This window comes from Ceratina calcarata, unplaced genomic scaffold (assembly GCF_001652005.2).
Source record: "Ceratina calcarata isolate Rehan_Ccalc_2016 unplaced genomic scaffold, ASM165200v1 scaffold291.2, whole genome shotgun sequence".
Lineage (NCBI taxonomy): Eukaryota > Metazoa > Arthropoda > Insecta > Hymenoptera > Apidae > Ceratina > Ceratina calcarata.
Window position 1 is genome coordinate 1,293,366 of NW_017151492.1, and position 17,915 is coordinate 1,311,280.

Below are 17,915 nucleotides of genomic sequence, written 5' to 3' on the forward strand. Positions count from 1 at the left end.
TGTCTAAATGCCTTCCAAATGGGTCAAATGTTCTTCGGTACAGAATTCCCGAATCGTTCAGAAGATTTCCACGTATTAACAGACAAATTCTTAGCACATTGTGCAGGTAAAGTTCTCTCATTTAAATCGAACAGTTCTAAAAATTCTATATATTTTATGAGATGCATTTTTTTCTATATGCATGTTTATTATTTAGGTACGGATAATATCCGTTACCCACCGCCTAATTTCACAAGTAATTCAGTGAACGAACTGGTCCGCCAGTTGCATCGAGAACTTTTATGGACCGAAGCAAAAGACATATGGTGTTGCAATTTGGAGCCTGTTTGGGGCGATTTCCTCGGTGCACGCGCGGTAGGCCAGAACCGCCCTGTTCCGTTCCTCGACGCGTTCCCTTTAACACTGTGGTGCTACGTCTCGATGAAGCCGTCGGAGAATGATTCAACAGAGGGGAAGTCTTCTGCCGCCGACATCCACGGTCTCGCGTATATAAGCAATCTAGTTAGCGTGCAAATAAATCATTACCAGTATCTGTTCTTACTGAGACTATCGGAAATCTTATCAGAAATGGCGACGTATTTAACCATCGATTCCAATAAAATATTGAACATAGACTCGGACAGTTCGCTCGTGATCGGCGCGCTAATACCGCAAGTAGAAGTGACGTTCGTAATGCCGTCGCATACTCCCGGCAAGGAGAATTCTGGCGGCGATTTGGAATCGGTCATGCCGGATTCGTCTAGCATAGCCGACGATCTTCCGGGCTCGTCTATCCCGTGGCAGAACACCGAACGAATCGAGAGCACCAGTAAAAAGATCAACATAAGTACAGAAATAGCAACACCGCAAAGCGACGTATCGTCGATGTTGTCTATGGACTTCATGCATCCTGTTAATCCGTCTCAAACTGTAGTGACGTTCAAGCAGAACGGTACGAATAAACATGATCAAATAGGCAACGCGATGCATGAGAAACAGTGCATCGGTATTGAAGAAGAGAAAGTGTTGCCTACTTTAAGATACGCCACTGATGCTGCTCATAAACACGGGAAAGGCGACTCGGCCTCGAACACGCCGTTCATTCCTAATAATTTCAACGTCGGGCTTTCTTCTATGAAAAAGGGATTCAGTAATTTGATGACGTCTATCGATTCGGCTCTTAAGGCTTCCCCGGAAGACGGTAGCAGTGACACTATGTCTATTAGGAGCGACGTTAGCTCGGACAGCGAGAATTACGTATTGATAAGCCTTCAGGATCAGGAGAAATTAGACGCGATATTCTCTGTTGATAATTCGATTCGAATAACGGCGGTCGAGGAAGCTAGTGAAGTGGTAGAAGAGACGCCTGATACCCAGAGCGAGAAATCTATGGACAGCGTGTGCAAACGGAAGGATATTGTAAGTTCAATTATTTGATGAAACACAGTGGATTCTCGAGCTGTTGATTAATTGAATGATTTTCAGGTGTCCATGGCGACGTTCAAACTGTCCAAAGTCGAATTTATTCAACAATCTTCTGGGTACGAATCGACGATCAAGGTACAAGTCGCGAATATTGGTAACGACGAATGTTCGTCTATCCCATGGGACGAGTTTCAGGTAGGACGAATTATTTCAATAAATTCCATAATTAATCTTCTTGTTTGCAAATTACATACAATACGCTACTTTTGATCTACTAAAATAGATTTCAATTAAAATTTTTCAATACCGCTGCAATTGAAATTGTATTGTTACTTAGTACTTCTTCCGTACGATAATTTATTAGAAGGTTTTTAATCTGTCTTTTTTTTTCACACATGTACAAAGTGCTTTTTGTTTGTGTAAAAAGTTGACATACTTCCGATTAACACGAGTTTCATAGAATAATATATCCATTACACAATCAAGACGTGTTCGGCTACATAATTGCAAATACACTGAAACAGTAACGCAGCATACCGTTTAAAAAACGGGTTTCTTGTATAAAGTTCTATTTAATAACTAACATCATTTAATTCCCAGTTACATATTTCTGTATGCCACAGAACATTTCGGTTTCATTTCTAGCTTTTATATATATATATAAGTATCACATTACATTACAAACATTTTTATACTATTATATGTATTTATACAATGTTTGTCTTTTAACTTTTTTGCATGCTTCTCCTGCGTCTCTCCTTCTCTTGTGAATGTTTTTATGTGGCACTTGTGGCAGGTGAAGAGGAAGGTATTGGCAAGAACAACTTATATATTTATTTGTATTAAACGCCATGTACTATGTACATTTCGTTGCATGCTTATTCCTTTCAAATTCAAGTCACTCTACTGTACAAATGTAACATATGAAGATCTTCTATTTTAACTTGTACAAATATTTCTATCAATTTATTTACTCTTGTGTCTTTAAAATAACTTTTGGGATACTTGAATATTTTTTAAATTGATTTGACGAATTAATAATTTATAAAAAGATACATTTGTAGAGTACGTGACGTATTTTATTGAATCTCTAAGTTGCATAAACAGCAGACAATATTCGATTATTTATAAATTAATTGTCTAAGCATTTTTGGTTCGTTGATAAAGATTTTAAAGCTTCTTAACTTTTAATTTGATAATACATGTATCGAAACTGTAATAAGTGGCATGGTCTGAAGTAATGCTTAGTTGGAATGAATTTGAGAAGCTTCTGCGTGCAATTACAAATATGTGTATTTTTTATAAATTGCAGTTATCTAATTAAGCATAACGAGAATAGATATATCTGTCCTATTAAAAAACTATTAAATATATCGTTAATAAGAAATAATACATTTATTCTCTTATGTGATACATGGAACTGAGAACATAATATTAAACGCAGCTTCGCATTTGAGATTTTTCCTTCAGACGAGTTCGCAATTTAATTTGTTTTGATTTCCAATTGAAAAATGCTAAGAATTTCAGAACTGATCGAATAAATAAATTCCGTTTTATTGTAGAAGCATAAATACATTAAACATTATTTATATATATACATATATATATAAATTTTATATAAATTGATCTTTCAACAATTTTTGTTTATCAGACAAAATTCAGTGCCCGGTCTAGAGGCTGGCTCGAACTGCCTTCAGATTCAAACTGCAGATCCTGCATTAAAGTACGATTGGATCACGGTTTAAAATCCAAGTCGGACTCATGGAGATTGTCTCAAGCAAGCCGAACGATAAGCAACAAAAATACGCCTGTATCCCGGAATCAAAATCAGAATAACGCGACCGAGCAAGGAGCGGATGCCCCCGCCATCGACCTGCATAATAAACAGAGCGTTCTGGATCTGTTCGAAGACAAATTAGAAGTGAAAGTTACTAATATATCTATGTCCTTATCAATGAGTTCAATAACTGGACTCACAGATCTGATCGAAGACGAGATTATACCCAAACCAATACCATTACAGGTGAATGAAATCTCATTTAATTATTCATACACCGAATCAGTTTTCTCTCGTCTTATGCTAAATTCTTGTACTTCTGTTGCAGATCTATTTAGAAAATATATCGTTACGATTGAACGAAGATCGTCCTCCGAATAATATCACTTCGCCAGGACCAATTCCTATAGATCTGAACGTCTCGAAACTTAGAGTAATACGAGACACCGATGGAGTTTTTCGCATTGAACCAGTTGGTAAGTCGCGATATAATTTTACATTCTAACAATTAGCTCTTTAATATTACCTGCCACTTGTAATTTACGAAAAGAAAAAACCTAGTACAGTAATATACCATAGAGAGTTGTCGTAGTACGTTTTTCAAGTACATAAGTGGCGAATTTATTTAATTTTTGTTCGAATTGATATACAGCGTGTGTAATTGTCCCGTGCATTCAGATGGCCTTTCTAATGTGAGCATTAACACGAAACAATTAGACAACTAGTAGTAGATCTTTCTGCTTAAACAATAATAGGAGGATAATTGAATAGAGTTTTAGATTTGCACTTAATCAGGCATGTTTTACTTTTACTTTTTCTCAAATAACGAGAATATCATTTGTCTCGCCGCTTGTCAGATATGCTTATTAAAACGTTTAATGATACGCGAATTGGCATGAGTGAACATACCATATCTAAATACGATTTAAGGAGTTTTATCGATATTGCTTACTGTTCATAAATAATGGGAATATACAGGGTGGTGTATTTAATTCGAACCAGTTCGATTTTCTCTAAAATAATAGCTTCTTATAAAAAATATTTTACATAAAAGTTGTATGACATCAAGAGGGAGATAATTCAGTATTTGTATAAAGAAAAACTAGTCTCGTCGAATGTATTTTCTATTTGTATCATTTTTTATAAAAACTATTACCTTAGAAGATATAAACTGGTTCCAGAATTTGTCCCATCCTGAATATCGTTTATTTACTATCTACATTAAATAACAAGTTACTTTTCATTAATAGCACAGCTCTTACATTTTTCGTAGACAATCACAGAACAGTTTATTTTCTCTACTCTAATTAATTAATTTGATTTCTAGCAAACACGTTGAGCACGTGTAATTCCCTGACGATGCTGACGAACAGTGATAATCAGACAGACCAATATATCAGCAATGAAATGGAATTAAACGTTTTGAGGCAGTCGAGCAGGCAGTTGAAATCGGACAACGAGGAACTTCAACGTCGCCTTAACGCCTTGGAGAAATTATCAGAAGAGAACACGAAATTGATCCGTATAAAGGAGGAGACCGACGTGATAAAATCCCATTTGAGCGCCGCGCAAGAAGACATACAGCTGCTTCTGAAGGAGAAGAGAGCCTTGCAAGGAACAATAATGGAGCTTCAAAATCAAATAATCGGAAGTAGTACGCGTCCATCCTGGTCGTCGAAGAGATAGCACAGCAGCTGTTTCGATTGTTCCAAATGCTGTAGCTCGAATAAGTCGTAATAATAATTTTCCTAATTGTTAATTAATTTCTATTTCATTGAAAACGTTCATTAACGTTTACCAAACGTTTTTATGTAATTTACATTTAATCTGCTCGAATTTTCGTTATTACCAATTTTACGCAAGGACGTCACTTGCCTACAGCCTTTTTCATCGTCTTCTTTATCCCGATTACGCCAGCAACTGCCGTTCACCTACTTAACAATGTAATAATTGAGAAAGTATTCAGTTCCATACGAGAATCATATTTCGCGTGAAACGATGCTGTTCTCTTACTACGAACAAGCATAAGGCGATAACTATGGCAATAGTAGTCAGTGTTTAGTGTTTTCGTTGATAACAAAAATTCAATGAACATTCTCAGAAATGTAAATGAGAATCTGCGGTAGTCGAAAAAAGGTGATGTACATACGAGGTTGTTAATATTTGCACATAATATATTTGTTGCATTATATAGATAACGAGGCGTACGTAAACATGGATTGTAGTATGCTAGTCGAAATAACATATTGCAATATTATACATACGTATATATATACATATATATATATATTTGATTTTATAGCAGTGATTGTTGAAACAGAGAATTGAATATAAATTTTTTACCAATGCTTTCCGTTCTCCTCGTCACAAATGTTCTGACGAATTTCGTAACTTTTAAACGCGAATCGTCAGAAGTATCCATTAAATGCAATGTAATAAATGTGAGATATTAATATTAATGGATATTGAATGACACAGATCGTTCGAGCCTACGAGTAGATTGTCTAGCTTGAAAATTGATGAAGGTCTGTTCGTTCGTATCGCGTATATTTCGTCGGTGACTTATTTCACCGATCTACGCGTGAACTAGACGAACGATCACGAGAACGACTATAAATAATAATCTATTAACAGTGATAATCTGAAATGTTTTTATAAGACTGTGAATTCGATGTTATTACGTTATCCCTTGTATTATCTTTAAACTAAGGGTATGCAATTGATATTTACGCTCTTACCCTCGAACTGCATAATATTGAACTACATTCAATTAAAATTACAATCTAATCGTGTACTGTAATCGACTAAATAAGTTCGTCGTAATGTACTATGTACCGTTGTGATATATTCACGTTTAACGATTGTTCGTTACTGTGGATTTCGTTTGAAAGGGTTGCTGGCCAATCCACTTGTCGTGACGCAGTCAGGTATTTTTCTAGCGTATATCAATCGAAATTATTGATTCGTTTCCCATTTTACGAAGTTCTCTTTTCATAATTCATGTTTTTTACTGTAACATCCATCGCCAAAATTGTTTAGGACAGACATGTAAACAAGTTTGGTTTAAAGTTTTATTGTCTTTCTTTGTTCTTAAAATGTTTCGTCCATTTTTATTAAATATTATATTTAAGTGTCGCATTAAAAATTCTGTTCTCAGTTACGCGGATGTAATATATATATAAAAATTGCATATCTATGGATAGATAAGAGAATTAAGTGCAAACATTTTAGAATATCTGAAATCAGTAGATATATAGTCTATGTGTTACGATGAGACTAAGATTTACTTACGCGACGTATTTTCGTTACTTCCATATACAACATACGTATTTTTAACATTCAAAGGAAATGATGTTCGTAACGTTTTTGAAATATTGTGTTATATTATTAAATTCTTTTATAAACTAACAGTGCTTTTGTTCAACGATTTAGTTTAGAATACTTCCCTTTTATTGATATTACGCCAGTTATTTTCATTAAAAAAAAAACCATATTGTTATAACATATCTTCTAACTTACAGATAAGTAAGCGTATGCCATTTAACAGTGTTAAGCAGCTTAAGTTTTGTGACTGACTATAAGTTATCTTAATAAAACGCAAGATATCATAATTTCAGTAATTTTCACGCTGTTATTCTCTTTTGTCTTCGGGTCTAATTATTTTTTATCATTTCTAACAACTCTGGTCCCACGAGTATACATAAGGACTCTAGAATATCGTAAAAACACATATACGTATAATAAATATAAAGAGTTTCAGAAAGTATGTATCTATAGTATTATTTGTATAAATATATTTTCAGCATCTTCGCTATAACCTCGTGACTATTATTATATATTAAGTACGCGCGTAAATGGTATATATTACTGTTAACTTAAGTATGTTTATCGCCAGTTTTATATACTTATAATATTTTTTTAATGGTTGGGTCTATACTTGGTAGGAGTTCTGTTCTAATGCTTCCCCGGCGTTTAACATTTCTTTCCCTCATTATAATAAATGTATTGCGATTTATAAGAGAATCTGTTAGAAAGTAGCAGATGTAAATAAACTAATGAAAGTTGAACTTCTGACGCTTTTCAAAATTGTTAATAATTCAGTTTCGGTGCGTACGAAAGAAAGGATTTTTTACGGAACGTTTGAAAATTGAATAAAAGCCCGCCAGAACGTTCGGGCGTGTTCGGGTCTAATCGGAAGTTTACGTCATCATGCCTGTTGGCGACTAGCGAAAGAGACAGTAGCGACAATAGCGTCTCCAACGAAAGGGGCGACAAGTGCCACGGTCGAATTATTTACTTGAATCTGTGTGTGAGTCGATTTAGTGTGTGGGTCAAAGCGAACGGACAAAAAAGAAGTCATCCAAGGAATCACTGCCACCACACGTAAGTAATGAATATACACAACTCCGGTAAGCGTTGACGAAAAAAAAGGGGTCGTCGCCGAACCGAGGGTACAAATACACGTAGCCTGCTAGCCATTTATATTCAAATCGAATTTTCCATAACATTGCTGCTAGTGGCGAATGTTACACACTCGTCTCTCCGTTCTCTCGCAATCATGTTTCGCACGAAATGGTAACACGTTTCATATCTCGTTTCCGCGGATCGTCTAATCAATCCTCCTCCAGTGACCTCCTCCGAATTAGTTCAAACGTTTTGTCTTTTCAGTAAGGAACACGATCACTCATCTTCCTATCAGTTCTTGCAAATGGAGCACAGTCACAAGAATACCGACTGTTATTTTTTCTATTACTCAACGTGCACAAAGGTACGTATGCTCTATTAAAATAGATCGCGGAAAACGTCGAGACGCGATTTTCTGACGACCGATAGATATCCGTTCCATATTGTTTCGGATCCGTACAGTTTGCGAGGTTAGATCGGCCATGTTGGAGTTAAGCTCGACGATATCCTAATTTTTAAAATAATTAACAAAATCACATTGCTTAGCTGTTATATTATCATTTTTGATCTAGCGATTCAATTAATTTTATCTGATTACCGTTAAGACATCTTATTTTTGCACGTAATTTGAACAATTTATATTATTGACATAATTCGAACAATTTAAAGTTATAATGCTTGCTAGTACAAATCTGATCATGATTTGTAATATTCATTACGATATAGCTTGCAGTATCAATACTTCACTTGAGCACTGCAACTATTGAAAATGTTAGATGCATGCACCTTTTTTATTTGTTCTATTTTCTTATGAACTAATACGTATTTGTAGGGTGACAATTGTCCATTCAGACATGAACCATCTGCATTGGGTTGTGAAACAATGTGCGTTTATTGGCAACAGGGTAAATGCCTCGATGAACATTGTAACTTTAGGCATATGGAATTAAGAGTAAGGATATTTCTAATCCGAGATTAGTTGAACATGAATCAAGCGTCCGAGCACTTAGTTAATGATTTACCTCTGTTTGTTTAAATAGAAAAATCGTAAGTCGATTCCATGTTATTGGGAGACACAACCGGGAGGTTGCAGGAAACCACATTGTTCGTTTATGCATAAAAATGCTCGTACGATCACTAACGATCCTATCAACCCAGTGAAGAATTTCGATTTGTCATCCAAGACAATGAATCAGGAATGGCTTAATCGTCAAGGTAAAAATAACAAGTATTAGTTAGTTTTATAGTTATTACTTAGTTTTTCAACTTTTTATCTTTTTATTTTGTCTTATCTCCTTGACTTACGATACTCTGAAAGCAATTGGACAAGGGAAATCTGTAAGTTTTAATGGCTTTATGGCTTTCCCTTTCGGGATTACAATGGTAAATATCCGCCTTATAGTATTGACTAAGAAAGAATATCTTCCCACGCGGTACACTGCTTTGCACCTCCGTTCTTTCCCTTTCATTCTTCCACTCCCTCTCTTTCATCCTTACATTCTCTCCCTCTCAAACCTTGACCTTGCGCTGTATTCATTCCTTTTCCCATTCACTCTTATTCCTCTCCCTCTTACCATTGCTAGTCTTTCTTTCATGCACTTCTCCTCCGCCCCTGTCTCCAGGTTAATTGCCTTCGGCTATTTCATAAGTCTCAGTGAACAAAAGAATAATCCTGTACAATTTAGGGGGTAACACAGAAAAAGATCGAAAGTTGAAAAATAAGGAAACGTCCGAAATATCTCCAGTTAAACGATCGAGTCTCAGTTGAATTTCGTTCGAATCACGAAACGTTCCTTTCTCTTTAACAGCGGAAGACACAAAATACGACGGTAGTAGCACTGAGTCGGATCAAGGCAGAGGCAGCAGCGAAGCAGGCAGTTTCATCGGCAGTCCAGCCGTCGATCCTCTTATCGTCAAATTTGAAGAAGGTATGAGGCTTTACTAGCCCCCCCGTCCATCTTTCAGCGTACATTACCTTACGTCGGCCACACTTTCCCTACCACCCAATCTACAAACGAGCATAAGCATCCCGAACACACTCAGTATACCCAGCAATCTGACAATCCCTAATAACGTCTCTAACAGCCTGAACATACTAAACAACATCAACGTGACAAACAATTTGAGCATACCGCAGGCCAATGTACAAAATTCTCAGAGCTCGCCCTGCCACCCCGCGTTGCCCTACTCCCACCCACAAAACCTGCATTCACACTCGCCCGGTCAGTCACTGTCGCCGATGCAAAATCAGCAGAGCTCACCGCTCCTCCAGCAACCTCCATACTCGCCGATTCACACGCAGCAAACCTCTCAGCCTCAAACATCAAGGTTCCCATTTCCATATCTCGAAATGACGTCGTACAGACGGTTTTAAAGCCCTCAGGCACGGCCTGACCGCGACAATGTAAGTTTCTATCGACCAAATAACCAACGTAGAAATGGTAAATACGTTCATGAAATGTGCAAGATAAAAAAAAAGTCACACACACATATGGAACGATTAGATGTTATTTCCTTTTATTTGTTTGAGGCTAGAGACGATACTTAATATGTAAAACTGAGAGAAAGTTGTACTTCCAATCACGTTTCTTTTTCTTTTTTACATTGATTGAGCACCAGGAACGTTAGTATATTTCCGATACTTAATCGATTTTTCGCTTAGTTTATTTTAATCAGACGAATTAACGAAAAGCAAAAAGAACAAAAAAAAAACACGGAGACAGAAAAGTTGCAATTCATTGAAAACTTCTAACATATTTTGCTAATATTAATGGCTTTTGATAGTGTCACATACACGTTGATGTATTGTAAACTTAACGAGATATGTTTTAAATTTTCTCTTCAATAATAAAGACTGCACCATTTAGAGTTTATCGATACATATGAAACATCAATAGAATGTTTGTTGTTTTTTTTTATTTAGCTTATATAAAAGAGCAAGAGAAGTATCGTAATACATATATATATGAGTATATATATGGACGAAGTATATGTGCAAGAAATTACTTGATCAGTTGAGAGTAAGCAGTGAAAAGCAATAGGTGATCTACATCGTCGTCTTTATTATTGGATAGCATAAGATCGTTGAGAAAATCATATTGGTATGTAAAGGATTTCTTTGAAAGATCGTTTCAGAAAACGTTTGTGTATATTACACTTGAAAGTTATCAGTGAAAGGTGTGTGTCGTTTCAAATATAATGATCGATTCACACGTATAATTTTCTGTACACACTTAACGATGTATAATCACAGAGGGAAGAGGGATAACATGCAACATTTAGATTCTAACGAACAAACTGTGTTCTCATCGGATATTGTTTTACATTACTGGCTAGTCATAATCGGGATTAACGTTTTAACACCGGAACACAGTTGCATAGTTAACATTATCATAGATCATCGATTAGAAAACAAAAAAAAAGAAAAGAAAACGAGAATTAACTGTACGTTCAAAATTTCGCTCGATGATTGAATGATAACAATTAAAAAGAGAAGATATTATAAAAAACTATGAAGAAAAAGACAAAAAAAAACCACGTAGATTTGAATATCAATTTTTGCAGGGGCTGCTATATCTAAACTTTGCCTGTAGCCCTCTAACTGCCTATGGCTATCTTTCTCCAGCGGCAGCGCGATGAGCCTTGAATTTTCACGAACGCCGCATAATAGAAAAGAAAGCGAAAAACAAAAAAAATACCGTACCAAGAACGAAGTTACCCCCCCACACACACAAGTCTTTTCGTTGTGCTATGACCGGATGAGAAATAAGAAGATAGCTATGGGTCGTCGCTTTGCCACACACACGATTTGAACTCGCACAGAATTACTTGATAACCGATTCGACGAACGAAATTGGTTCAGGGTGAAGGAGTCCCTTTAGTTTTTAACGAAGAAACACTAATTTTTCATCATGTTCGCTGTTTTAATCGTCCGAAGTGGAAAATTCTCTTAGAGAAGAGGAATAACCTCGAAGCATAACCTCGAAGCATAACCGATTACCGCGAGAAACAGATGTGTCCGTTGTACGAGGTTAGGAAACCTGTCATCGTTATGCTTCGAACACTCGACAGAGCATTGTAAACCGCGGAAGCAAAATTATTCGAGTCGAATACTGCCTGAAACATGTGCTTTCTCTTCTTTCTTTCGCGCACTCTCGCACGTGGCCCCCCGGCCACGTGTTTTTATCATTGAAAAATAACAAAATGAAGAAAGTCAAAGGTGGAGACGGACGATAGAGAGCGGCGTGGAAAAACGTATACGGGCCTTTTCGTTGAACAGAAATACGCAGTATCCGATTCAATCGTAATATCCCAGCCTTGATTTATATAGCGCGTACCACACGAATAACGAATAATATGATAAATGCCTTCATATGTTTTGGCTTCCTATACGAATTAGCGAGTTTCTAATGAACGGCATGGGATAATAAACGAGCAAGCGGTTTAGCTAATCGTATTTAGACAAAATTTGTTACAACAGCGCCAACACTGTTGCATCTGAAAGCAAACAACAAATCATTTATGCATAATCGTACGAATGGCAAGAAAATCGTTTAATATAATTATATACTATAAATATGCGTGAAACTTAAAGAGAGAAACGAACGTTTCGTTAAATCTGAATCCGGAGTGTGACACACGTTTCGTTCCCGTGTTCGCGTTACGTTCCAGCTTGATTTCGACAGAATTTACGTTTCAGTGATATTTGCAAAATTTCTCGATGACAGTCGTTAAAGTACGGAGTATCGCTGATTCGATACGTTTCGTTTCTTTCGTCGATGGAGACATGTTTATTACTTTGCTGCTTCCGTCTCTCCCTCGATTTAGTGAAATCGTTGAGCGAGGCGGGCAGCAGACAGAGAGATCGCGCATGAATATTTAGATAAATGATCGAACGATATATAATATAGATGAAAAGCAGAGGCGTATGAATATATAAATATATACTTAATTACGCGTGTATATGTTTACGTATTCGCACGCGCGCGTCGTCGATAATAGAGGAACGGATAAGCACTCGCGATGAGAGAATTCCTAATTACGAGGAGAAGGAGGAGAAGGAGGAGAGAAAAAAAAAAAAAGATGCAACTTTAAGTGTAACACGTATTGCATGCATATACAAATACATATTTACATGTACACGTGCTCTTAAATAGGAAAAAAAGTAACGAGGGCGGAACTCGGTGGAATAGTAACATATGTAAATTTTGTTTTCAGTCGCGTCGCTGACTACTATTATTATTATATATGTCGCTTAATTTATTATTAGGATGTTGAAAATGGATAGAAAAGAAAAAACACGAGACGTAGATTCTTTCGACGTAAGAACATTTTAGATCCCAGTGAAAGCAAACGTACGTGTATGTACATATAATGATATATAGACATATATATTTCTTATTTTTATTACGGAATACTATTTGCGCCTAGGTCCGCGCGAGAGATACGTATAAACGGGAGATATAAGGTCGGGCGTAATCTTCGTTATCAGATTTATCGTAACAGCGTCAAACTATAATTAATTATATTTAAAAAAAAAACTGATATCGATATAATCAACCATTGAGATTTATAATTAATACCCGTGAAATCTGCACGGCTCCGGGATTATTATCATTGACTATCGCAGTTTTTCTATACGGGTAGAATTCTACGTTCTAGTGCCTAGACTTTTCGTCTTCACCTCCTGTTCAATAATAATTTTGTTTCTCGAAAACGAGTAACGGCAGAAAATTAGTGGCGTTCATCGAAAGAGTCACGGTTCAGGGAGAGAACGTGATCGTGATTTTTCTTTCCACGATTAGAGAAAAAAAATAAAAAACAACCTCGAGATCATTCGGGAACGGGAGATCTGTTATTTTCTACATAACGCTTGTGAGCTACACAGGAGACGTGCGAACGAGAAGCTTGTGATCCGAAACGGAGGAAAGGGGGATGAAAGGATATACGAGAGACGTGCGAATAGGAACGCTGGGAGAGAGGAAGAATTGTATATTTAAGCAAGCGAAGGATCTGGCGATCGATCGAGAGTATGTGGTATGCGTGGAACGACGGACATTTCTGTTGTTTCTTTTCTTTTCATTTTTTACCCTGTTTAATTTCTGTTGTTCTTCTCGGTGTCGATGATCTTGCCGGTGGAAGGTACTTTTTCATTTAGTCTCACCATGCAATCAATAGGCAAATATGAGATCTGTGTCTCAAATCCGCGAGAGGAAACTACAAATGTGATAATAGCGCATGGGAATGTTACGATATTACGCAGAAAGTACGATGATTACAGAGGCGACCACTGTTGTGGGTCGTCGGCGACGCCGCATGAAACATTTATTTTTTCAACTAGCGTTTCGTAATACGTTTGCGTGCGACGAAGAGATAAAGAGAGAGAGAGAGAGAGCGTATTTGCGAGAGAATTAAACAAATGGGTAGAAGAATGAAAGAGAACGAAGTACGGTGAGAGGAGGAGGAGGAGGGAAGAGTTCGGAGAATGGCAAAAGACGTTTGAGAACGCGGCCGAGAACAGATCCGGTCGTCTCTCAAACGAGAAACGCGATTCTGGATCCGAGAGGATCCCGTCTTTTAACGCCATTCTCGCTTAGTAAGTGCAATTAACCGCTTGTCCTCTTGGAAGCGCACGACTTGTAAAAGGTGCGGGGGTCCCATTTGTCGATCACAGCCTCTCCGACGTCGTTCGTCCACTCGGAAATTTAAGTCTCGATTATCGTCCTTCGTTATCTTCCTCGTTCGAGACGCGCTCGTCAAGTGGAACCCCGGCTTGGCTCCGTGTCATCTACCGGCGGGTGCGTGTGTGCGTGCTTATCCGCAGGCGAAGATAAAGAGTTACGAGAGCCGCTGACTTAGAACGTTTAAACCGCGTGAAGAGAAGGAAAGAAGAAAAAAAAAAAAAAAAAGAAAGAAGTATCGGCAGCTGGACTCGTGGTCGCCCGGCGATGACCTTTGGTCACCGTTTTGTTAGCTGAATTTATTTTTTAATATCGTTTGTCTCGTTCGCGTTAGCCAATCGAGCGACGCATTTACTTAACGCCGTTTACGGCTGCGTTTGCAAAAGACTCGTCGTCGATTCTGTCGAATCGTTGGAGGCGTCACGTATCGAACGTCGACTCGACTCACCCACGCTCTTGTTTTTCTGTTTTTCTTTTTTTCTGCTGCATTTTATAGAAAATTTCTCCGACGGCTCACCGCAGCTTATTATTATTATATCACGTGATATTTGTATAATCTTTTTCTTTTTTCTTTTTTTTTTCGTTTCGTTAGATGCATAATCATTATTCCTCGAACGTTTGTTAGTAATTTTTTAAAAAAAGCATTTTTGTTTATTTTCTCGTTTTGTAACGCGCTTCTCGAATCGTTCCTGTTCCTTTTAAGCGGACNTGTTATCGCCGCCGAGCCCCGGCGATGCGAACGTTATTTGTCTATCGATTTTGTTACTTACGTCTTTTCTCTTTCCTTTTTCAAACTGCAACGCGCGCACGTTTAAAAAACGTCGTGTGCAGATGATTTTCGATCAACGACAATTTCCAATTTCTAAACTCGTCCCTTTCTCGCTTACACCTTGAAATCAAAAAAAGGCAACGGTTTCTCAGTCGTAAATTATTTGTATGAAGTTCGAGGACAACCGAAATTGTCGTTGTATTCCTTCGCGATTACCGAAACAGTTTGTTTAGCAAATTGACGAGAGAGAGAGAGAGAGGCGAGCAGGACCCTTTAATTTTACAAATAAATAGGGACGCAAATCGAGAGACAAAAAAAAAAAAAGACGAGAGAGAGAGAGAGTGAGAGTGAGAATGAGAGAGATTATATGCCGAATATGCGATAACTAATTCCGTATTAATCGATGTAAACGAATGGAAAACATTAATTTTTATCGAGACAATTACTTGGAGTTCAATAAATTTGATGCCATGAAACGGACGTGGGTGATAATGCCAGCGTGACAGAGGCGATTTTTTTTTTTTTCTCTTAATTCACATGAATAGATCGTAAACGATGAATGAAACGCGATTCCATTGATTCAGAACTAATCGTCTTTGTACACTGATGTGTATTATGGTGTTCTCAATTTCTTTACACTCGACGATGTAAAGTGGCTAACTAAGATTATTGCAAATAACGAATATGCTGTTTCGATGAATGTATGATATGCTGGATCTCACGATCAGGATTCGTCTAGTTTAACACTTGCAATAATTTGTCTGTTGGCCTGAACGCGTTTCAATGTTTCTCCTCTTGACCAATTCTAGTTCTTTTTTGATGGACTTACTCTCTTCTGAGAATTGTAATTATTTCCCAAAAAATGAAGAAGGGTAGCAATTTTAAATCGTCACTCTTCTCATTATCCCATCTGAATCTGTTTTTGTTTTTTGCTTAACGCTGGTGTAGGCAATTTGATTCTGGACTGTGTCGCGTTCGTCTGTAAAGGCAAAAAAAAGGCAAGAAGTTTCGTGACGAAGTTTTATGAGTGAATCCCGGCGATAGAAGAGATATTTGATAATCGAAGGCAATGAATGAATTTTCAAACAGACCTCCTCGTGGAAAAGGGAGTGGGGCTGATTCTGAACAGGAGCAAGTGTGTAAAGTCTACGACGACGATAATGGATCACCTATTGGATTTCATAAGTGCAATTCAATCGATCGGAGCAGCTGCAAAGTGTGTTTAATTAATACCGAAAAACTCGTGATTAGTCACGTGGTCCGTGTAATAGGAAGTACGATAACTAATCGAGCCACCCGAATGAGAGGGAGAGGATAAAAGGAGGCAAGCCGAGGGATATCGATCAAAGTATTGGAACTGTACTAAACTCTCTCCTTGATTCTAGCTATGAACGTAAACTTGCTTAGGTCGATAAACGAACTTTAAAAAAAAAAACGTCTGATACCGAAACGCCCCTTGAGAAAAGTCGACAATTCTCCAATCCGAGAAATCAGACACTGAGAAACGTGTAAACAGAAATCCGACTAAAGTTGTTAACCACTGTCTTACCCGAGAGTTCATTAAATTGATGTTTCATATTGAAAGGACTTGGAAGCCGATCAATCTATCTAATTAGATGGTCAGAAAGTTGAATAAGAATTCTGCCCGATGTCGTTTAATCATAATTATCAAAAATAAAAAAAAAAAAAGAGGAACCTATAAAAGGCCACCGCGACACGTGGATTATCCTCAGTTGCCCAAGAGAGATTCCCGCAATGTTCGTGATATGTTTCTTGCAGAGTCTGACAATGAAAGTGTACCGTCGCCGGTAAAACCGCAGCCGAGGATCCCGTACTGCAAAACCTACGAGGAGATCCGTTTGGAGGAGATCCAAGCCGAGAGCGCGGCTTACTACTCCTATCAGGTCGACGATTATAATCAGAGCGACGCGGGCGGCGGTAAAATGAAGACGCGCAAGACCAGAAGGATCTGTCTCTACCCGCAGTTGAGCAAAGAGAACAAGGGCGAGAAAGGAATGAACTTCGAGGTGCTCAGCTTGGAGGAGATACGCCGTCGGAAGAGGCGGAACCTTTTCCAGGAGAAGGACAGATCCAAGAACGAGGAGAAGATGAAGAAGGAGTCAATCGAGAGGGATGAAAATTCTGGAGAATTTTTAAAAGACGCGATCAAATCTTTAACAGAACTGAGAGATACGATCTCCACCAGAGGAGTGAAGAGATCCCTGGACGACTGCGAGGAGGAAGACACTGCTAGACATAAGATCAGATGTACCGACCGTTCATACGTTGGTAACGTGCCTCCAGTTAAACTGAGAAGGTCACCGAAGAAGCACAGCTCCTTCGATGGCGAGGACGAAGAGCAAAGAAATATGAAAGAGGTAACGACCCTTCCGGAGGTCCAAGGCAAGACTGATCAATTAAGGAGAGGCTCATCGTCCGCTTCTGTGGTCAGATTAGACGTGACTAGGAAGAACGAAGTCGAGATCAGGTTGTGTGATAGTAGCACGGATGAAGATCGAAAGGCTTTAGAGATGAACGACGAGAGGACGCAGGATGTTAAACCGCGGGACGATTCTAAGGACACCTGCGACAGTCTGGCGAACGAAGAAGAGTACCTGACGTTGGACATGGCTTCGGACGACATCCTGAAAGACATAGACGCGTTGCTCAAGGACAAGAACGCGGTCTAAGAGAAGCCAGGGGACGAGGAATCCGTGTGTTCGTCGTCCGGTTAGTTGTAAATTTCTTGAAGTAACGAAAAACGATTTTTCGTTTCGAAACTACCGGATCTTCGTCGTACGGCTCATTTTTTAACAGATTAACCAGACTTTTTTTAATCAGCATTCGCGTTGCTCGCTTTTATTAAGGGCGTGGAAATTCT

General features: G+C 38.0%; 2 protein-coding genes across 2 annotated transcripts in view; both read left to right on the plus strand.

The window, feature by feature from the left end:
- Positions 1-7,248, plus strand: part of LOC108623846 (UHRF1-binding protein 1-like) — an 11,852-nt gene extending 4,604 nt beyond the window's left edge. The window contains 7 exon segments of the mRNA XM_026812635.1: positions 23-106; positions 197-1,398; positions 1,465-1,599; positions 2,201-2,212; positions 3,056-3,427; positions 3,510-3,657; positions 4,509-7,248. Coding sequence (XP_026668436.1) covers positions 23-106; positions 197-1,398; positions 1,465-1,599; positions 2,201-2,212; positions 3,056-3,427; positions 3,510-3,657; positions 4,509-4,867 — 2,312 coding nt within the window. The 3' untranslated portion in view covers positions 4,868-7,248.
- On the plus strand, positions 6,530-17,909 carry LOC108623833 (zinc finger CCCH domain-containing protein 11A). The gene is made up of 7 exons (XM_026812633.1): positions 6,530-6,534; positions 7,340-7,564; positions 7,850-7,949; positions 8,418-8,537; positions 8,626-8,800; positions 9,394-9,513; positions 16,814-17,909. Exons 1-7 carry the CDS (start codon positions 6,530-6,532, stop codon positions 17,722-17,724), a joined length of 1,656 nt encoding a protein of 551 aa, XP_026668434.1. The 3' UTR covers positions 17,725-17,909.
- The last annotated feature ends 6 nt before the right edge of the window (positions 17,910-17,915 follow it).